Below are 22719 nucleotides of genomic sequence, written 5' to 3' on the forward strand. Positions count from 1 at the left end.
AGTGGGGCCAGAGGGGCCAAGGGAGCTACAAGGAGCCACATTTTCTGGTGCTGGTAACCAGCCCTCCCACGCAGCCCTGCCGGGGCAGACTGAGAGATGCCAGCACTGATAGGCCTCTCCTGCTTAACACAACAACCTGTTTGTCCAGAAGGACAGACAGGATCTCCCCTGGCTCAGTGGAAAAGTGTCCCAGACTGTTCTGGAACAAAATGCCTCCACACACCCCTGGGACACAGGTCAGGGGTGGCAGTGGGGCTGTGGGTGAAATGCTCTGCTGCTCAGCCATATCCAGGTCAGCCTGGCTTGGAGGACAACATCCTTTCCCTACATCATACTGTACAGGACATAGGGTAGACCACGTGTCCAATAGCTGTTCATCATGGGTAGAAAAATCAGGTGTGTATTGGGTGGGGGGATTCACAAGAGAATGGATATCTCAGGAAAACCAACCTCATCTCATTGCTTTTCCTAAAGCAAAGGTAAGGCCACATTCACATAAATCCTACAGGGAAGTGAGACTTACTGTATGAGAAAAGCATGAGTGAGGGTTTGCTGACTAACCCCTAGTTAAAGGAAACAAATTGATTTATTACATGAGCATGACAAATTGAGGCACCGGTCTTGCAAGTTGGGCTGTGTGAGCAGCTCCCCGTGTCCACGTGGCTCTGATACAGCCCAGTAAGGCTGACAGCTGGGAGTTGTAGTTGCCAAACCGGGAATATTGCTGGCTCGATCGCAAAAGGTTGGAAAGTTTGTGGTTATACTTTTCTGACGCACCCAAGATTTGGGTGGGAGCCATGGGAGCTCCAGCTCCTCTGCTGAGGCACAAGGACAGGCAGCTGCTTTGTCAGCCTTCCCCGGTGTGTGTGATGGTAAGAAAGCACGGCTTTTTTTCCTGTTTTTAAATGAAAACAAATTGCTTTTAGGACCTTGGATCTGAAGAGGGGAGTGTCATCATGTGTCCAACACAAACAAAAAACCGAGCTGAGCCAAGACCAGCCCAGTGCTTCTCTCCCATCCTCTGGCTGTAAACACAAGAGACTCCTCTTGGCTTGTGTGAGAGTGGGAGGGAATGCAATCCCCAAGCAAAAAAATGTTTTTTCTACTTGATAGTTTAACATCATGTATGCAGGAGTTGTGCTCTTCTACTGAGCACACTTTTCTACTCCATGGAGTCTTTGACTGGCCTGTCCTTGTAGTAGAGGAAAATAAACCGAGATAAAATGTAGCAACTTTTTTTCTGCAATACAGATTATTACACTTTGTTGGATTTTTTTCCTGAGTGGAATATACATACCAAAAATACTGGTGTGGTCCTAAGCCATCAACACGATGACTGATGTGTTTGGTGGGAAAAGACTCCAAGTCACCGAGGCATGGAGAATACAGGGGACTGGGGACAGATGTTTAGATGATGGATTTTGATCCAGAACAAGGTGGAAGTGAGTGCCAGTTATCACAGACTGGGAACAAGACACTCCCCTGTGTGCAGTGGATACCTCTACAGGCCTTGGAATCACAATGTGAGACAACAGCCACTGTCAGCATGGCCTGATGTCCTTCTCCAGCCAGCACCACCTGGCTCTGCCTGTGCATGTGCTTTCCTAGCCACCACAGTAATTTTTTTCATGCCCTATGTTATGAGTAATTTGGGAGAGAAGCAGGAAAAAGGAAGAGAGCCATATATAATGATCGTAGAGTTAATGGTGGATTCCAAGTTTCTGGGTGGAGGAATAATGGATTAGTGTTGGAAGTCTGGTTCAGTTATGTATGTTCTGGCAGACGCAGCTGGAGGAAACCTTGAGGTGTAGATGAAAAGTCCATTTTCACTTTGTAAAGATGTATGCACACCCTTAACTTTAAAGGTATAAATTTTCCCGTTGACTTCCCTGGAACTATTCATGCATTAAACATATGCATGAGCCTTTCTAGAAATAGGGAATATAAATGAGGCTACCAAAATAGTTAACCAGAAATACTTTTTGTATAATGGAATAGAAAAATTTACAAGAGGTGTGCATATAGGAGCTCTTAGGAACAGATAAACGTAGGCCACACTGTTAAAGGACAGGGCATCATTGCTTGTGTATGAGAGGGTGTTTTCAGCTACCTATAGAGCAGACTGGAGTGCAGTTTGCTTTCGTTACGTTAATTAAGCAATTTACTGGAATTTAGCATGTGGCAGATTGGCAGGAGGCAAGTTTAACTTGGGTTGTGTGGCTGAGATCCTTTCATTGCGTTGACAGCCTCGAGTCCTGCCAACAGAGCAGCACACTCAGTGCATTTCTGCTGGTGGCTTCTGTGCTAAGTCCAACTTAAACAATTCCATTGGGGCCTGACAAAGGGGATGGATAAAAATGAACAGGATCTACATTACTTGAGCAGTCTGTTGTGGGCAAGATATCCCAAGTCTGTTCATAAGTAATGAATTTTCATTCAAACAGTAGCTTACCTGGGCTAGCAAGAATTCTGTTAGCTATTAGTCCATCATTATTTTTTAATATCCACATGGAAAATGTTTTTATTTTTATTGTCTGGAGTTGTTTCTTCCCATTGTTTTTCTTAATAGGTTTATTGTCTGGGTTATGCTGTAGTCATTAGCATTTAAATCTATAGGTTGTTCTGGAGTTACCATGGCCTGTTTGGGAATGTAAGCTATACAAACTTCCAGCAAATAAGCAAAATTGAGACTCAAACTGGTGATTGGAGAACAACATGAACCCAGCCTACAGCACAATCAAAACCATTAGAGGCCAAAGGCAACTTGTTTGTCAGAGCTGCCCCATACTCAAGCCTTTTAGACCTGTATTTGTTGAAACACCTTAAAACAACATTTAAGCTTTGCTGTTTTATGGTAGAAACCTGGGCAAGTCGCATCCTCGACCATCTTCTATGTTTCCTTTGATGAAATAAAAATGACAATTCAAACAAGACTGTCAACTAAAAGTCTGCAAAAAAGCAATTCCTTATTCAAGAGTACTTAAGGCTTTTATACAGTTTACAGGATTCAGGGGGGTTGGGTCTTTGTATCAAGACTACGCTCTGACCTCTCTTTTCTTCTGCATTCAAAACCAAATGTCACCCTGCCCAGGATTATCCGAATCTGCTTTTCAGTATCAAGACCAATTAACTGGTGAGAAGGAAAGCTGTGGGGAAACAAGGCAAATCCAAAATGAGATGAGGCTTCAGTCTCTACTCTAGTCTCCACTTGTATTTATTCTGGTTTCCAGCAGGCTTCTTTTGGCAAAGAGAGATTTACTGCTTGAGCTTTGGCACAGTGTTTCAGACAGGGAGGAGAGCTGGGACAGGAGACCACACTGTAAGAAAATGTACCTCGCACTCGGTTTTCATTAAACAAAAAGATTTCTCCATTGCCTTTGAATGACCTCTTTCGTGTCATGATGGCTTTGCAAGATGAAATGCCTTCTGTCCTATCTGTGTTGCTGTTGTTCACAAGAATCCTGGAGGCAGATAAATATATGTTTTAGTCTGTGTACGAATTAACATTTTAGTTTTAGTACATCCTACCCCATAATATACTGAATTGGTTTTGGAGAGTCTGAAAGCCTACCTGCTTCCCAAATATAATGGCTTTGGCTTCAAATAAATGACAGGACAACAGTGACACTGAAATCATCCAGAGCAGAGAGCAGCCAGGACCAATTCTACGTATCACCAGGTTTTGAAATTTTGCTCTGGTATTTGATGATTTCTTACCCTAACAGAAAACACTTCTGTTTGTGTCACCTTTATTTTTCTAGAAGCTAAACCTTGCTCTTGGAGAAAACAGGTTGTAGGATCAAAAGATCTAGAAAACCAGCCTTGTTATTCTGTGTCTGCATTTCTATCATCTTCAGGCTCTAATTCAGCTGTGCTGTACATGTAAAACTGCAAATTCAGAAGGAATAGTTCAGTTTGACTTTTGGCTTTCAGATCTGCAGAATTTTCTTCCTAGCCAGCGAGTTCATTTAAACACCTGTCTGCAGCTCCGCCTACTCTGTACTCCTACTTTTCCCATTGTCCATGGTATCTTTGATGAATACATGAGTGCAGCAAGACTGGGTTGAGGAATGCACAGCCTAAACTGGAGTATGGTTTTAGTTCAAAAAAATAAACCCAGAGAATGTCCTGTTCTTGCCTTTGGGGTAGGATACCACACACACTCTGTCTTACCAGAAAAGGAAGTATTGGGAAATTTTGTTTCCTAGAAGAGCTATTAGAAACAGTAATAAAACTCAAACCAACACAAAAAGAAAAGCCTGTTTTGTAACTTTGACACTCTGTTGTGCTGCTCTTTCTCCTTACTATTTGGTTCATAGCCAGCACAGCCATGAGGGTGGGTAAAGTGTCACTGAGACTGGTGGATGCAACCTCTGTCCTTCACTCAGAGCAGGAAAACCACTTGAGCACAAAACAGAAGTGATTTCCACACAAAACACAGGCACGAGATCCCACCAGAGCAGAGCCATGAGCAGAGCTATGGAATTTGATCAGAATGAGAGACTTGGGTTTCCTTTAGCAGTGTCTGTAGTCTGTGACAGTGGTCGAGTCACTGCCAGCACATGTGAGCATTGTGCAGCTCTAGAGAGGAGCAGAGCTGGCTCTCCCTGTGCCAGGAGGGATGCCAGGAGCAGTGCCCTGGTCCAGGAGCTGTGCTGGACCTCCCAGCAGGTGCCCCCAGGTGAGTCTCCTTCAGGCTGTGCTGCGGTGCTTGGTCACAGGGGTGAATTAGTGACATCAGTGTGAGTTGATCTGCAACCAGCAAAGACCTGAGAATGTCAGAAATTCCCATTTCCACCACGGAGAAAGGCTGATTTGCTACCGTGGCATGGTGAAAATCAGGCATATTAGGATTTTCCTTCTCAGTGCAGGGGGATCTCACTGGCTCCTCTGCCATGGTGGGAGATGGAACCTTTCCTGAGCACTTAGCAGCCGGCAGTGGATCACGGGCACTCTCTGGCAGGCACCAGGCAGCTGAGCCCTGCTTGCCTGCAGCTACCACTGACTGCTCCTTGATTTAACCACACCTGTGGGAGCAAAGGAAAGAGCTCAGCCAGTTGTTAGGATACTTAGGGAATCCCATAGGACATTTCCACAAAATTGACAACTGTGCTAGTAAGTACATTTTTGTGTCTGCTTGAGGGACTGAAATGTCTAAGTTATTATCTGCAGTAGGGACTTCAGGCTTAATAGGCTCAGAGTGCTTGTGCAGGCCATACAATCAATGGGAAGGGGCATGTAGTGTCAGCCTGCAAGATTTGTTGTGAACAGGATTGCAGAATAATCATATTTGGAATGCCTCCATGGATTTTAAAGATGGTGAGCCCTTTCCTTTAACTGTGTGGGCTATTCAAATTCCTGGCTTCACTGGCTTCTGTAACTTCATTGCCTATGCAACTGGTCTATAGCATTTGCTTAGAGGATTAATAATATTTTTTTAAAAGCATAATTTTTTTTCTGATGGATGAAAATACAAGCACCTGTATAATTTCACAAAATGTGATTTTATTGTCAGAAAAGTGCCACTGATGCATATGGTAACTGAAATGCAAGCAGTAGCAGTAGTATCACTGCAGAGCCACTAAGTTAAGGCATTAAAATAAAGAATGAGGGAAAGTATAGCCATGACCTTGTAAGTGAATGCTCTTCATCATAGGCAAGATTGCTTAGCAGCCATGGGGGACAGGGTGGCCTCCCACAGCTTCCTGCTTCCCAGAATGGGTTGGAGGGTGTCCCATCTCCAGCTGTGACAGGAGCTTCCAGTGGCACTATGTCCATCAGGACATGCTCACAGGAATTCGGAGGAGCACAACAGCAGCTCTGGTGGTGTCTCCTCTCCAGCCAGGTTTTCTTCTTCATAATGGCTTCAGACTGCCATGAGAGTGTGCTGGTTTTAGCTAAGCCATTCTTTGCTACTGTGGGCATTTTTCTACAAGCTCTGGAGAGAAATGGAGCCCTTTGGCTGCCAACTTTTGATGACCAAATGGCTCTCCTGTTTCCCATACTTCAGCAAAGCCTTGAGGAGTTTCCCAAACAGCCTCCCCTCTTCTCAATCCCCTCCCCTCTCACTTCCCTTCTCACAAAGATATTGGGATGGAGACAGAGCTGTCAGTGCTGGAGCCTGAGATGTGCCTCAGAGACAGCACTGCCCACCACAGGATGGTCTTCTCCATCAGCAGTGTGAGAGCGTGCAGATATTCTAAGTCAAAATTCCTACTCATCCCTTGACAGGAAATGTAGAGTCCAGTCCCTGACCTTTGCCAAGCCACTCTGAGGCCTTGACTTCTGTCTGCTGCTGCAGGAACCTCAGAGCCTTGCTTGGCCTCTTTTAGGAACAATGGCCTAAAATCTTGTCCTTACATTCAAATCCCAAGATTTCTTCTTTCCTATCTCCCCCACAGCTAGGAGGTCTTTAGCACAGGCCCAGCGAGATGTATGAGAAAGAAACCTGGCAAAAGGTTTAAATTAACTCTAGTGGTTGTGCCAACTCCTGCAGAACGAGCGTGCCAAGATCCAAACATGGCTGTTCACCAGCATTTGGCAAGGCAGTGACATCTTGTCACCGCTATCCTGGAGCACTGTGGCCCACACAGGTACAACGACCAGCTGGCTGGGGCACGATGCAAAGCAGGGTGGGAAAGCAGAGGGAAGAGTGCCAGACTTTTCCCAAACGAAGTCAGAGCCCCGTTTCTTCAAATCATCTACTCAAATGTGACATTGCTCCTGATTGCCAACAGAATCAAGCCTCCACAGCTACTTCCCAGTTACACTGATGTGTCACATGGGTTCAAGCTTCCCTGTCTGGGTAGCCCAGTCTGTGCTGGTAAAAAAGAGTGCACATAAACCCTCAGCACCAGAGAGAACGACTCACTTTCAGTGAAGATTGCTCCTGCCACAGAAAGCTGCAAGAGTGCTCTGGAGCTAAGTTCTGACTGTTGGGAAGGTGCCTAAAGCTGGAGGGAAAAACCTCCAACATAAAATAGGAAGTCTGTTTTTACACTTAATTCCTCCTGAGTCCAGAGTTTTACATTTTCATTATAAATAAGCTATAAAACATCTACATAGTGGAATCCATATTCCCAGATGGGAACAACTTACAGGGCCACTCTAGTCAACCTTCTCTTTGAAAGTATTCCCATGCTAGAGAGGTCTGTGAACAGTTCCTGGGCACTTGTGTCACACTCTGTGTTACTCACAGCCCAGTGCCACTCTGCTGTCTTCTCTCACACACAGGGATGGCCAGACCTTTGATTTGAGAAACTGCTGCAGGGCATCAGTTCTCCATCCAGATCATGCACATGCATTGTACTCATGCTCCTTTACCTGTCTGAAATTTTTTTCCATTGCCAAAGATTTCCAAGCCCTTCCAGTGCCTCCCCTTCTTTACGAAATGCAGGGGTCCTGTGCTACTCTGTAGTTGTTGGATACATTGCACCTGTCTGCAGCTTTTACACAGGTGAGAATTCACTGCAACTTCCTACACCAGTTGGAGTTTAGTGCTGTGGCTTAGCTTTATCCCAAGGTTTAAGTTTGGTATCAGGCTTGGTGATGGCAAAATGATGTTGCCCATCGCCCCAGTATGGTATTTGCATATTAAAAGTACATTTGAATAAAGTGGTTCAAGAGACATTTTATTAGAGCAGCCACAGAAAAGTAAAAAGTCATGTTCCTCTTCAGACACAGCCCAAAGCTTCTATGCAGCTGCCATCAAAGTGGTATTTCTTCTTCCTCTGTCCATTACTCTCCAGCAGAAATACAACTGCAGGTATGCTTCCAAAGGAGAACATTTCTATTCTGCCATTTCCAAACTCCAAGGAAAATTATGTTTCCGAGTTTAGTTATATAAGAAAAAGGAAACTTGAATTTTATGTGCAAGTGCAAACTTCAACCAAGCAAACTGTTATTTGTATTTTATTTGCTCTATAAAATGTCTAGGAATACAAAGAACTTTTAACTGAATATAAAATTCAACATTTTCTTTCCAGGTGTCCATAGAAATACTAGTTTAGTAGAAAATAAATATAAAACCTGCAAAATACCTTAATTTGGTTTTGTTAAGAAGACCTCTTGTTATGAAAAAGATGGGGGAAAGGGTGAATGAGTTCCTCTTTATTTCAAGCTTGCTGCTTTAATTCCATGTTGCATATGAAACAACAAACAAAATTCTAAGGAATGTAAAAAGTTCCTGTGCCTACAAAAGCCTTAATAATACCACCCTGAGCTGAAGAATAATGGCACTGACATGAAAGGATTTTCATTTCTAAGAAATACCTGGCTAAATCAGAGTTCAGGAATACATGTATTCCACGCTCTTCTGCAGGGCTGATTTGGCACAGACCTACTAACCTGAAATGTGTTTCCTCCTGGGAGACTGAGCTGCAGCAGCTCAGGGCACCCCAGGTGAGACAGTGGGCTGGAGACAGGGTGGTACTTCAGGTCTAGGTGAAAGAGGAGGATCTGCATTAAAGAGAGAATTCCAGGTGTAATGCTGCATTTCATACACTCTTCCAGGCTCACAAGGATGGACTACAGTCTCCACTAACTACAATCAGGACAAAACCTTGAGAAAATTCTCCACTTAAAAAATGGCCAACCCCATGTTTAATACCCACAGAGCATTAAGGTACAAACCAACTTGCTGCTTCCCAGGTTCTTTATCACTGCATCTTTCTGAGACTTGTATCCTAAAGGTTCATTTTTCCAAATGGCATAATTTTGGCAGAGGATGAGGTCAGTGAACTCCCAGATTATGTACTGCCTATCCCTCCTGCAGCATTACAGGGATATGCAGATGCTCAGCACCTCAGAAATTCAGGCTTGCTATACAGCTAAAGCAAATGTACAGAGCATGAATATTACAATTACCAGAGAATTAAAAAAATCTGTCTGCATTCAAAGTAAAAATAAAACTGGGAAATTTCAAAATTTCCTGAGGTGCTCTTTTTGATCAACTAGAACTCTGGCTTCATTTCAATTTAGACATTTCTTTTATAGTACAATGCAAAATACAAACTACATTGTGAAGAATATAAAAGCTTTTTTTCCAGACGGGAATGCCAGAACATATCCATTGTTTTTTTTTCTCAAGCGTATTCTTTAGCAAGTATGATTTTATGAAGAAGTTAATCATCAGTGGAGCTGTATTGTCCAATGGAAAGGGGGGCTGTTTGGTTTTCATTTTTTTCTAATAGAAATTACATTGTCCTAGAATTTTCCAATTTTAAAATTCTCTAGTTCTACTTGAAATTTCCCATGCTTTTTTACAAAAAATTCAATAATGCCCTTTATCATAATTCATAGTGAATGTGTCTACTCATGGTAAACTATCTAACTTGGGTTCACTCTAGGCTGAATGGTTGTTATATATTTTTTCATGGATTTGTGTACTTAGGCAGGTTTTGAGATGAAATACATATTGGTGCTGATGGATGAAAAACACAAATGAAGTGACATTCTATAAAATTATCAGCTCAGGGGAGATGTTGAAAAGGCAAAGTTTGCTGGTGTGTCAGAGTAAAAGAACTGATGGGTGTGAAGAAGTGATCAGATGGAAGGTTTAAAATGAGAAGGGAAAAAAGAAACTTTTCCCAAAGAAAGAGTAATTAAACTGAACTCATTGTGAACAGCCACAGTGGAACCCAGGGGGGAACTGAACTATACACAGCTGGGATTCCAGACATATATTCAGCTTGAAAAAGCTGCTTCAGAAGTCAGGAAATTCAAAGGTAAGTGTCTCACAACAGAGTTTTTTAGGCATTTTCCTCAAAAAGATACAGAGCTAGATACTTCTTAATGTGCATTTTTGTTAATAATCTCTTCAATCTAAACTATAAAATGTGCTGTGCAACATGACCGAACAAACATCGCTGTGAGAAGTATTTCCCCCTTGTTTGAGTAATTTGAATTTGTAAGCTAATGTAAGTTTTTGTATTAAATAATGTACTGTGTGCAATTTTCTTTCTTGTAAAGTACTTTGAAGCTTTCAAAGGGCACTCTAGGTTCATAAATAATGTGGTGTTCTTTGCCAGAACTGTAGGGCATTTCTCATAAGTTCTGAATCTTCCTTGCCAGAATTGCAACATGTTACATGGCAAATCCTGCACACAAATGTTCTACATGTGGCAAATACATATTGGTAAAAGACCAGAGGCATGGCATTCCTGGATTTCTTAGAGAGAGTGGGGAAGGGAAAGAAGTGGGAAGGAATAATGAGGGAGGGAAGAGAAAAAAGTCTGTGCATCTTTAAAAAATTATAAATAACAACAAAAAAACCCCACCTCCACTCCCAAAACAACCTGTAACTTGCACTTAATTATTTTCAAAAACTAAATTGTTTGCTGCATGCAGCACAAACTCACAGGTATCCAGAGCTGGGTCTTTACTTTTCCTTCAGCTATGGAAACCAGGCCTCTATTTCTTTAATAGCTGAAGATTCTTCAATGGTAGATGTTTGTAAGGGTCAGAATACCTGCAATCCCTGCTCCTCTGAGCACTCACTAAGGTAAGTGGAGAGGCTGAGAGCCAGGAATAGCAGCACAGTCTGGATCACCACTATTTAATAGGCTGTGAAAATGAATCCCCTTCTTCAGGCAAAACCGGCATTTCTTATGCCCAAAGCTACATGGAATTAACCAAGGCCAATGTTTATAAAGAGTGAACTCTGGTCTCTCTGCAACCTCTGCCACAGACAAGGAGGCTCCTACTTCTGGAGCTTGGAAACAAAGGAGTGTAAAGCAGCAATATCCAGAAATTCCAATAGGCATTTGGCCACATAGGTTACACTGCTGAAGGATACTAAGACTTTAATGTGTCTTTGGTTACCATTTTCTTGATTAAGTACAAACAAGTAATGTCAACATTCCTCTATAGTTTGGACTGAATTGCTGAAGTAATTAAAAAATATTACCATTCCCTGCCCTTCACTGAATTTTGAGAAAATGTTGACAACAATTATTAAACACCCAGCAACAACTAGCTAGTTGAAAAGTTACTAAAAGCTACTTAGACCTAATCAGGCCTTAAGCACCAGGATTTGATAAACTTTTATAAAAAGAAACTGGTGTTAAAACTGAACTCCACATTCTGCAATACTAAATGAACGTTTTACTATCTGGTTTCTTTTGAGGTGGCAAGAAACTACAGTAAAACCCTTGCTGTTGCCAGAATTACACTGCTTAGAGAAAAATATCCTGTGGGTTACCATTTGCTGCCATGATTTACAGAGATAAGGCCTGTAGTCTGTGTCAGTTTCATGTGGAAGTTTTGAAGGTAAAAAGCTTTCGGCAGAGCTTGCAAATTTCTGCATTAGTGTCTGTGTTGTTGCAAAGAGGATCAAGTGGTGCTGTGTCACAAGCTTTTCAAGGAAGTTAGCACATTTCTTCAGGTTCATCTCCTGCAAGGTAAGACTCTCCCCTCCGTTGCTTCTGTCTATCCAATAAAAAGCTGATAAACTGTCTAAAAGCAAAACACAAAGTGAGGGGTGAGCACAGAACAGGTTTTCTAGAGAGTAGAGAGTGAGGAGTAACTGAGTGCTACTACTGCAGCTCACAAGGAAAAGCCTTCCCAGGCACTGCTTGATCATTTCTTCTGTCCCTTGTGCCAGTCTGCTCTCAAGAATGGTGACCAGCCGGAGCATATCGAAATGGTAATCTGTGTCAACAAACATGACTTCTACTCCCAGTCCTCCTTCTGCTTTGGGAATGATGCAGCGGGCTATCAGGTGATAAAGCATTTCTGTTTTCCCCGTCCCTTCTGGACCATGGAATTCAATAACATCTCCTGTTCAGAAACAAAGCAGCACGTTGTCAGGTAAGAGCATTTATAGCCTAGAGTTGGTTTTCAGTGTTTTCTGAACCAATACTCACTATTCCAAAAATTGGGGAATGCATTTTATTGACTGTTAAAATTCTGGTTAGCATCTACCAAAAGATATTTCAGTTTTCAAGAAAGGCTCTAAAATGAAGTTAACCAACTGTGAACAAAGGTTGAAAACCTCTGCCAGCACCATCTAGGAGACTTCCATCAATAAAACGTTGGCAACTGGATTTCATCTGTGTCATTAAGGCAGATGGAGGCAGAAGAGGAAGCTGCTATAAAAAAGTGGCTAAGAAACCATCTACATTATGCAGACACAAATAAGAAAAAACAAAGTAGAGAACAAAACCAAGAATCTTTGACATATTAGAGGTCATTTCACATAGATGTCACATGCTGAATGCCACAAGATTCCTCTAGGAATCTGTGACTGAAGAGAAGACCAGAAAGTTTATTTGGCACTTACATTCTACTGTAGTGATAATAATGTGAAACTGCTTCTTTTGACAAGAGAGACTCAGGGATTCCTTCAACTTCAGGCAAAGCCTCTGTCTGAAGCAAAGGATCTCTGTTCATAAAAGGATTCAGCCTAATTACCTCATCCATGTGGGTCATAAAATATATATCATAAAAATTTTAAATGTTAATTAAAAACAGCATTACGCTTCATTAGGAAACCAGTTCTTTTGTTGGATGTGAATGCAAGATACTCTAAAGCCTTATCCAAAGTCTTCTGATGTCTTGTATCAGAGCAAGACTCTAGAAAAAGTTAATTTATTAGCTGCTCTTTATAAATTTCTAATTTTGGGAACTGGATTATTTATTTATTACATTTTGGATTTTATAGGCAGAAGGATAACTACATGCAGTATGGAGAATCACACAACTGTAACTGCAGGAAGGTGAGAGATTTCCACAGCCTTGGCAAGTGCAAATGGCATAACAGCTTTCCATAGGGGGACGTGAGAGTAGAGAATTAACTGCAACTTTCCTTAAACATGTTTGTGCCTGCCTGAGTTAACAGGGTTTTTCAAGTCACTGCTCAACTTCCAGAGGATGTCCTCATTCACAAGTGCCTACAACATCAAGATGCAGTTTGGGATGAGGGGAGGAGAATGGTAGGGAAGAAACCAAGCTCTTCTCCCTTTGCAAGTGTTAAAAGCAATTTACACCTGATGTGCCAAGTCTGTCCATTTCAGTGACACTCAGAAACACCATTTCTATGAATTTCTGATACTTTGAAATTTATTAAAAAGTTTGATTGCCTCTCAAGCCCTTACTAAGCTGTTTTGAATGGCTCCCTCACTTCTGAGATGAAAGATAACTACACTTCCCAAGACATGAGTTTTTATTTTCTCTTCCTGTCCAGAGGTCACAGTGCCCTGCTCTGAGACTTGCAGCCAGTGGCTCTGTTGTCACACAGCCTGTGCCAAAGACATAACCACACCCTGGCAGAGTGAGATACCAGCCTGGAAGAACTCCTAGAAGTGCTGGGTAGGTCATTCCCTCATATTTTGTCTCTTGAAATATTTTAGAACAATTGCGTAAGGCAGCTCTTGATAAGGAACAAAGTTTATCTTTTGCCACTGGCTGTGGCACAAAATTTCTGCCACCCTGATTGGCATTTCTGAATCCAGACCAGTAACTGAGTGGGGCCAACAGGCAATAGACTGCTTCACCTGCCTTTAGAGCAAAGTATGACCTGCTGGATTCAAAAATTATTCTTGGAAATAAATATTTCACTTTTTCCATTTGAAGACATTCTAGCAGGATGTCTGTATGCTACAGAATGAGTAACTGGATGAGTTTTTTTTTTATTGGCAGAACTAATAAAACTAATAAAACTTATTTAAGTAAAAATTCTAAGTTGAATTACAAAAATCATTCTCTGAGGTTTTTGTGGTGGTGGTTTATAAATGTGAATAGCAAGACAGCCAAGCACCCCTCAAAGTTTGTTCAACATTGCTGAAAGAGATACACAGCTGCCTTGTAGTTTGACCAAGACACTTGAGTTAGTCTGAAAACAGTAACAGCTTGGACTGCAAGAAAACCTCAAGAGAGCCGGGGATTTCTGTGCCTTCCTGATTATCCAAGAGGCTGCCCACAAGAAGAACGGGTGCAAAACAGGAGCCATTTATAGCAACATCTATAAATGTAGGGTTTCATTGAATTAACAACCAGGCTGTTACAGTAAGATAAGAGGGCAAATTCATTTCTCTGGATTAGAGAAGACAAACCGTGACACAGCAAAGGAGGAAGTGAGGCCAGCGACATTTTCAAGAAGCCTCTGACACGCTGACAATAGGTCACAGAAGAAACTGAGTGATCAGGACTAGCATCATCCATTAATGTCAAAACAACTTTGAAAGGAGGATTAGTAAAAAGATACTGTCACAGGATGAGAACAGGCTGAGAGGGAGAGCAGGAACAGCAATTTAACATTGAAGAAAGTTAATGGGAATTTTTTCTATTAGAATTGGTGTTGGCAGACATTAAACATATCAGTAGATGAATGTTCCATTAGCTTGGCAAAACATGTAGAAGACAAACTAATTGGGTTAATAAAGACTTAAGTTTGTGAAGATTTAACAGATGGAGATGGATGAGCAGGGTGATTTCACATGAAATTGAGCACTGGTGAATTCAAGAGTTAGGTTTTAAGAATTCCTCCAACACACTGCCTGGCTCAGGGCAGCCTGGACTGGCCCATTGTGGGCAGACTAACAATATTCCAGTCCTATGAACGGGCATGCAGGTTAAACTAAATTATACTGAAGAAATGTGAATGTTTATGTAAGATTAATATATTTTTAACTGAAACACCGTGCTCAGTCCTGGTCATCAGTTTGGTGTTATATCTTGAATGAAAAGAGCTTTATTTTTGTCTGTAATCAATCCACCAGCAAATGCTGGTTAAACTATTTCCTGACACTACAGATACAAACAGGCTATTGGAATACTCTGCAAAAACTTTGTGTGTTTCACATTGTAGGCTACCTTGAAGTTCCTGGGCTGGTAATTTACAACACTGTGCAGAAGCTGTCACTAGTATTTATACCATTTGTAAGTGAAGTAGAAAGGCCTAATATTTATTCCAAGTTAATGTTGGGTGTCATGCAATTGGTGAACATCAGAGACTTCCACTGACACCCACACCTTCATGCCAGTGGCACAGGGGAAATATGACCGGCAATAGCAGAAGATTATTTAATGCTTGTGTCACTTTTGCTCCATTGCAGAAGAGCTTAAATGGTATGCAATTAATGTACTTATGTGCTCTTAAATATGCAAGTCGATCATAATTAGAAGCAGTGGTTAGAATATCACATTAATACCTATATTACCTGTCCCTATTTTACAGTACCCTGACATGCAAGTTATAAACACTCAACTAAAATGCAACCTTTGGAAAGTTTATTGAAACTTCATATTTGTTTGGTTTAAAATCCATCAGAAAAAAAGAGTAATTTAGGTCTTTGCATTGCTTTAATCACAGCATTTTAGATGAAGAGCTGTTCAGTATTGACTTCATGGGCAACATATTAAAGAATTCCACAGTGACACACTAAAAGTCAAGTTCATGACAAATGAAGAGGTAGGCCTTCAACAGGGATTTAAGTCTGAATAATGAGAACACACATCAAAATAACACATGGGCTCACATGAGTACTGTGGTATTAAAAGACAAAGCAAAAACGTAATAAAAGGTGAAGTCCATTTATATATATACAGCTAAAGAGCTGTGCTAATATGTTAGGCAGCTTCATTAATGTCAGCCAAAAAGCATGACCAGTATGGGTAATAATTGATACCATTTGTTCGAAGCAGAAGAAAAATACAAGTGCTTCAAAAGTTCAATGACTCTGTTGGCACAGAGAAACCAGTGATGAATTTGAGAAGGTTTCCAGCCATCTTAAAACTGAGGTTCTGGAATAGTCTTCAGACAGATATGAACAACCTATAAAGCTTTAAGAGCAAAGCAGATAATTTGACATGAAATTATGTAACACTATGGACTGCAGCAGGGGCAGTCAGTGATCCCCAAGAAAACTTCTTAAAATCTGTTTGACAAGTACATAACCAGTTTAGTCTCAAACATTTGTTGTGTGTAAACTTGACTAAAAAAAACCAAACATCCAGACTAAAAGATCATTTAACATTTATGTTTTGAAAAAAAATACAGTAATATCTCATCTTCTTAAAAAAAAAAAAAAAAAAAAGAATTTAAGAGCATTGTGAAGCATACACCAATTTCACTCCTGGCCCTTAATTCTTCTTGTGAGTAACACAACAGTTCAGAAATGAGAGTATTCAAATATTCTTCTGTGCTCTACTTGCACAGGCTTAGCAGTATTTCTCTGCCCTTTATCATTGTTATGTCACATTGGAAACTTTCAGGGCAGGAATCACATACTGCTAAAGCCCACGTGTGCTCTCTAGTGCTGCAGAACAATACATAAAGGGTCTCACAGTGATTGTGTTTGAAGACTAAGCATCATCTCTCATCCAATTATCCTGATTTTTTTTATTGCTCTTTCTGAACCTTCCGTATTTGTGGGAATTCAAACTGCAGACAAGTGTGCTGCTAACCACTGAAGCCACGTACTTGCCCTATGAAATCCACTCACTCATACATAAACTCCACAGCAGTAGTACCTCACTACTGATTTTTACAGTTTGCCACTCATATGCCTTTTTTCATATATATATTTTTAGTCTTGTGTAATCAGTTGTCTCTTCCATCATGAAATTCATGAAATTTCACACCATCTGGAAAATCAGTCTGACTTCCTGAATAGTGTGTTAATTGCTGTTTAGTTCACTAATTTCTTTCATTAAAATATCAAACCTCGATCTTAAAATTTCTTGTACTGGTGTCATTGAAAGGTTACCTCACTTCTCCAATCTGAAATTCTCCTTCATTCACTGAAGGTCTCTATGAGTCATGTTGATCCTGACATTGTGAACTCATTCAACTAATTAGTACCTATGTCCATAATGGAATTGTTTATGAAGTTCTATCTAAGCATACTTAGGATTTTTCAAGACTGAATGGCTTGATGACTTGGCTTCATTGAAAAACACTGTTTGTTCATGCCCCTTTATCCTAACTGACCCAGACAATTCAGTATCACTGAACTCTTTGCTATTTACTGAACCTCATGTTCTTTGCAAATTTCTGCAGTTATGACTTTGTGGTAGTTGTCTAGACCACTGATTAAAAACAAACAAACAAATAGGTTTAATGACAGACTCTAGAACAAATTGCTGGAAAACTACTGACACTGATCAACGTGCTTGGTATTTGCTCACCTACATCTGTGTTTTGATATGCATAAAGTAGATTTTAAGGCCTATTTAATAATGTTTGGAAGGGTGACGTTGCATTATTCCATTTTACCTAGTTTGCATTGAACTATGGCAACAATTAAAATTCTGATCTAGGGAAAATAATTTACTTGTATGCTTATCTCTGAGAAAACTTTTACATGAACATTTTTCCATAAATGGGATAAAGACACATTTTTACCATGAACAGGAGATCCTTCCTCAGCAAACAGATAAGGTTCAAGATTCTTCAGAGAACTTCTGCCCTCAAGGCGTGCAAGCAGCTTTTAAAGACAAGACAAAGAGCCATGCTGTTAACTTAAAATAATGGACCTCAGGAAACAAATTTAAATTAGGATTCTAAGAACTGACAGTTTTCCATGACAGCTCTATTGAAAGATTAGCCTGATTTAAAAAATGTTTTCATAAATACATATGGAAATCTATAGTCTGGACTACAGCAACATAAGGTCCCATCCTTATAAACAATAAGCGCGCAGAACCAGTGGCTATGAGGAGAAATAAAGTTTAAAGAGCAAAGGCTGCTCAGGGACATTAGTGAGAGGAATCACCTCCGGTACACAGCAGTGCTGCCATTCCAAAGAACAAAGGGAAAGAACATCATTTGTAACAACCATCACCTCCAAAAAAAAATACTGGCAGAGAGGTGAAACGTTACCCATCATCAATCCCCTGAGCCAGCCTCTCTGAGCATTTATAAGTAAAACCATGTGCATTTCACTTGAAAACTTACACAGGACTCCTCTGGGCTACAATCCTATTATACCATAGTTACTTGTTCAAACAGAGTATGGATTAAGAATGTTCAAAAGTAATTAGTCACCAGTGACTCTGCAAGAACCTTCCTAAAGCAAGCTTGAATTTGTTAAGCAAGTTCTCCAAAGCCCCTCTTAAACTAAGTCCATTGTAAAACTAATTACTTCAAGGATCAAGGACAGTTTCTTAAATTGAGAGGTATTTGCATAGCAAGCAGACAGGTATTCACAAATCTTGTATTATTAGTAGTTCTGGCACACTGTGTAAAGCAAGAGTGAACATTTTCCCTGGTACTAGAGCTGTTATTCCCTACATGTATTAGCACACATGGGAAAGGAAATTATCAGGATGCTCAGCCAAATACTACATCCTCCAAGACACCCAGCTGTCATTTAAAGATCTGAACAAAACAAATCCTGTTCAGTTTTATCCCATCCTCAAGACCAAAAGAGCAATAAGCACACACCTTCAAACTGCTGCCTTATCTTGTTTTCCTCCTTGTCACATCCATGAGCAACATTTGCTCTGAATGATCTTAAAAGTTCTTTGAACAGCTCTGTGTGTGTTCGCCTTTAACAGTAAAATAAAACTCTATTAAATGGCCCTGAATTTACTTCAAGTGGTCACAATGGGAATCTAAGTGTGACATTTTCATTGACATTTTAAGAGTCCCTTCCATTAACAAAATGTCAATGTGTTTGCCTTGGCCTCTTCACACGTGTCCAGGAGTTTTCTGACTCGTCCTCTGAAGGGCCAAAAAACCACTCAAATTGACCTTGCTCTGGATCAGCAGATCCTCCCATTACACTTCACACATTTGTGCAGCACAGAGAACACACAGCGAACTCCTGGGAACCAGCAGGGTTCCATAATCTGGACAAAGCAAAAATCCAGATGGACATATGTATGTAAGAATACAGGAATGTAACTTGGGGCACATAAACCAGCAGCTCTCAGCTACCAAGAGGGCCTTGGCAGACCCTACATGTGCAGCACTTCTGTGCAAGCATGTGCCAGGTCCACTGGTGAGGAGAGGCTGCACCCACTGGGGAGAAGAACCAGGAATTTCTCATCCCTTCATTGGCAGTGGGAGTTGAGGGAAAGAGGAAAACCACCACAGGCTGCTGCTTTCTGATGCTCTTCACTTCTCAGCAGAGGAAGCACCACTGTGGCACACGGATAACAGGGGCTCAGTGATGGGCACTGCTGCTGGCCTAAGCACATTGCTGCAGCCTCCTGCTCCTAATTGGTACACTAACAAATATATCCTCTGCAGTTTATTTTTGCTGGAGCAGTGAGCCCCTGTCAACTATCAACTCTTTAAGTTTACTGGGAGAGCTCTGGAAACACACAGTAAATGGATTGCTATCATTTAAATACGAATCTGCCGTTATTTAAGTGGCAAGTTTATATATTAATTTTAAATAACTACAGGTGCTTTCTCTGAGCACTGCTCATGTAGGTAATTTATGGTAATTTGCTGATGATAGTGCACCTGTGTTTTTATCAAGCTTGTATTTACTTCCGAGTTCTGAAGCAGAATCTCCAAAGGCACTTGCCTCATTAGTGCCATGCTGGGAGCAACGGGGTTCCTGGCAGAAACAGCCAACAATTTTCCTTCAACTCTCACAAAGGTTTGTCCACACAGCAGCAGAAGTGATGGAAGCAAAGCTGAGATGAGACACTGCACAGGTATCCCTCACCTCTGCCCACGTTACAGACAGAGAGAGCACGAGCTGTTCCAAATAAAGCAAGAGCCACCTTGGCTCTGTTCCAGAAGAGGCATTCCCATTTTGCCTCCTCACATGTTCTTCTGGAAAATGGGAAGGGGGAGAAACCTACAGCATGTAAAGGGTAATCTGGAGGGTGGATGTCAGGTATCCCAAGCTTTATCACAATGCACAGAACACAGCAGTAAAGCACCACTGGAGAGAGCCTTGGACTGGGAAGATCTTAGAAAAAAAATCCCAAGTCAATTTCAAATCCCATATTAGAGACTTCAGATTCTATAATCAAAGTATAGGTGCTCATTTCTTCCTCTATAAGCCTCTCTTCATCTTTTTTTACACAAAACACCACCCTTTAGCAACCTACTAGTGGTAGCTCCTCACTCTTAGGTGTTCTTTGAAAATATAATTATGCCAGCAAGAAACTGCATAAATGTGCAGTTACATGTAGAGAACAAGCTCTACAGCAAAAGTTCAGCAGCAGCTGGGTTAAATGTCATTAATGACAAAGCTGATGGGACTCAAATATTCCAGCTATGCCTTTTATAATTTATTATCCTTTTAATAAACAATATGCATATGGACAGTCCCACTAATACATGACATGCTCGTACTCTGTTAGTTTCAACAGAGCTGTGCATCAATGGAAGCACATGCGTAGGCCTTGTCAGGAATGAGAGATTACTTCATTAAAATGTTAAAGAAATTCAAATTAAATACTCCAGCTCTGGTAGAGGCTGTGAGCTAACCTACAGGCTATTTACACATACAAACCTATCTCGAGTACTAGACAAAATTTAATTCTCAACCACTATAACCGCTCTGACTGAGCTTTTGTAAACTTTGGGCATGAAGACATATATATGCAAGCCATTTATCATTATTTTATTGTGATATACCAAAGGTGTTTTGCAAGAAGTTTTAATTTGTTGTATTAATCACATTCAATAATAAAAGCATAATATTGCGCTCTCAGTATAACTCAGTAAAATCTGACTTTATGCATGAGACTATTTAAAGAAGTATTGTTTTAAATTAAGTGTTTTCTGTTTCAAGTGCTTTTACTATTTTTTGTCTGGACACTGTATTCATACATTGACTTTTCTTAACCCATTGGTTGCCAGCTCCTCCCTTGTTCCAGGTTGGATATCCATCCATTGCAGGCAGTTGATGCCATGTGCATTCCCTGTTGGCACCACTCATGTGGACAAATAAATGCATTTACCCCTTGGACAAAGAGCACAGCTCATCTCCTTAATTCGTGTCCATTTGCCAAGAGTGGACATCTGGTACTATTTTTTTTCTTTAAAGTGTCAAAAGGGCTTAAAAGCACAAGTCCCACTAAAAACCATATAGGGCTCTAACAATAAATATATATTATCACACTTTTCTGTTTTATGTAAACTATTCAGCATATTCTGGTACACTTACACGCAAATCTCCAAGCAATTAAGTTGCTGATTGCAAGTGGAAGTTTCTATCAAATAAAACATCCAGAAATGAAAAATCCCCTAAACTAATGAAACAACACAACAAGATCCTGAAAATCAAACCTCTTTTCTCCTAAAGAGGAGGAAAGCAATTCCATCTTGCATAATGTTAATTTATAGAATCATAAATTTGGAAGAGTCCTTTAAGATCATCAAGTCCGAACCTTTAAATGAAACCTTCCTCACAGGTATTCCTTAGGCATCCCCTCCAACGCTGGGGAGGGGACCGCGAAGGGAGTATTTATAACATTTATAAAGGAATTATCCAAACACCTGAACCAACCTCTCTCCCCGTGCTGCAAGAAGCGCCCACGGCAGGAGCCCACCCGCACCCCGACACAAAGGCAGAACAGAGACCCAGGAGAGCCTCAGCCCTCCCGGATCCGCGGGCAATCCACCGGGAAAGCCTCGGGGGGCGGAACTCCCTCCCTCCCGCACCGCCCCCTCAGGAGGCCCTGCGGGGTTTGCCCCGCGGGGGCGGGAGCCTCGGAGCTCCTCTTGTCCCCCGGCTGCGGCCTCACCCGGCCCTCCCCGCCCGTGTGCCCGGGCCCGGGGCTGAGGGGAGCGGGGCGGGGGCCGCGCCTCACCTGCGTGCCCGACTCCGCCCCGCCGAACGCGTCACCCATGGCGGCCCCGCGCCCGCCGCCGCCACCGCCCCGCAGCGCCCCCGCCCGGCCGCGCCCTCTGCGCCTGCGCGGCTCTGCCCCCCGGCAGCGCGGGGTGGAGCCTGCGGGATGCGGAGCCGCAGGTTCGAGTCTCGCCTCCGGATCCAGTCACGGCCGCTCACCCGTCCGACCCTAGTAAGCGGCTTGGGGTTCCTTGGACGCGGCCGGGAGAATCAAAGGGTGAAATAGGTTGGAAAAGAGCTCTGGGGTCATCGAGTACAATTTATGACGGAACACCACCATGTGAAGCAGACCACAGCTCTGAGTGCCACGTCCAGTCTTTCCTTAAACACCTCCAGGGACGATGACTCCATCACCTCCCTGGGCTGCCCATTCCAGTGTCTGATCGCTCCTTCTGTGAATAAATTCTTCCTAGTGTCCAACCTAAACCTCCTCTGGCACCGTTTTCAACCATGTCCTCTCGTCCTGTCCCGAGTTACCTGAGAGAAGACCCTGACCCCCACCTGGAGACAAGCTGTTAATTTATTTTAAGGACTTGCCTTTCTATAGGTGTGTGTGTGTGTTTTCTGCTCCTGCTGGAAAGGGGCAGGTGGCTGTGCTGGTGTGACTCAGGGGATGCTCCTTGGTGACACTGTGACTCAAGGGAAGCTCGTTCACGTGGCTGGGATTAAACTCTTGACGCCTGTGAAATTGCTCTTTGCCAAAGCCAGCTATCAATTATGGCTTCAATTAAAAGGGGTATAGAGTATTTTTAATAAGTCCCTGGGCTTGCGTGGTGCGATGCTCTGAGGCAGGAGCTGATGGTCGGTGGCTTGGTCACGTCAGCAGCCGTGTGCCCGTGGCCAGCAGCAGGACCTGCTCCTCCCGGACCACGGCCCGTCCACTGCGCTTGTGCAACCTGGGCAGGCGAGAAGGATGGGCACGGGGAGAACACAAACACAGGAGAACCTGTTTGTT

General features: G+C 42.1%; 1 protein-coding gene across 2 annotated transcripts; it reads right to left on the reverse strand.

Moving 5' to 3' along the window:
- Positions 1-7610: 7610 nt before the first annotated feature.
- On the reverse strand, positions 7611-21804 carry XRCC2 (X-ray repair cross complementing 2). 2 transcript variants are annotated; one of them, XM_088158847.1, is made up of 4 exons: positions 21724-21804; positions 17345-17426; positions 11549-11778; positions 11315-11454 (listed from the first exon to the last, which is right to left on the reverse strand). In XM_088158847.1, the coding sequence occupies exons 1-4, from the start codon at positions 21760-21762 to the stop codon at positions 11428-11430; spliced, it is 378 nt and encodes a 125-aa protein (XP_088014973.1). In that variant the 5' UTR covers positions 21763-21804; the 3' UTR covers positions 11315-11427. The 2 variants fall into 2 exon arrangements, with proteins under 2 accessions (XP_014727706.1, XP_088014973.1); XM_014872220.2 differs by having other exon boundaries at positions 7611-11778.
- Between the last annotated feature and the right edge of the window lie 915 nt (positions 21805-22719).

Source organism: Sturnus vulgaris, chromosome 1 (genome assembly GCF_052056855.1).
Source record: "Sturnus vulgaris isolate bStuVul1 chromosome 1, bStuVul1.hap1, whole genome shotgun sequence".
NCBI classification, from domain to species: Eukaryota; Metazoa; Chordata; class Aves; order Passeriformes; family Sturnidae; genus Sturnus; species Sturnus vulgaris.

What these genes read in the sequence shown, in the direction of transcription:
- XRCC2 (XM_014872220.2), bottom strand. Translation starts at nt 21,762, where the DNA reads ATGGGTGACGCGTTCGGCGGGGCGGAGTCGGGCACGCAG. An exon ending in GGGCGGAGTCGGGCACGCAG is followed by an intron (nt 17,427 to 21,723) that starts GTGAGGCGCGGC and finishes TGTCTTTAAAAG; the next exon opens with CTGCTTGCACGCCTTGAGGG. An exon ending in GGAAGGATCTCCTGTTCATG is followed by an intron (nt 11,779 to 17,344) that starts GTAAAAATGTGT and finishes GTTTCTGAACAG; the next exon opens with GAGATGTTATTGAATTCCAT.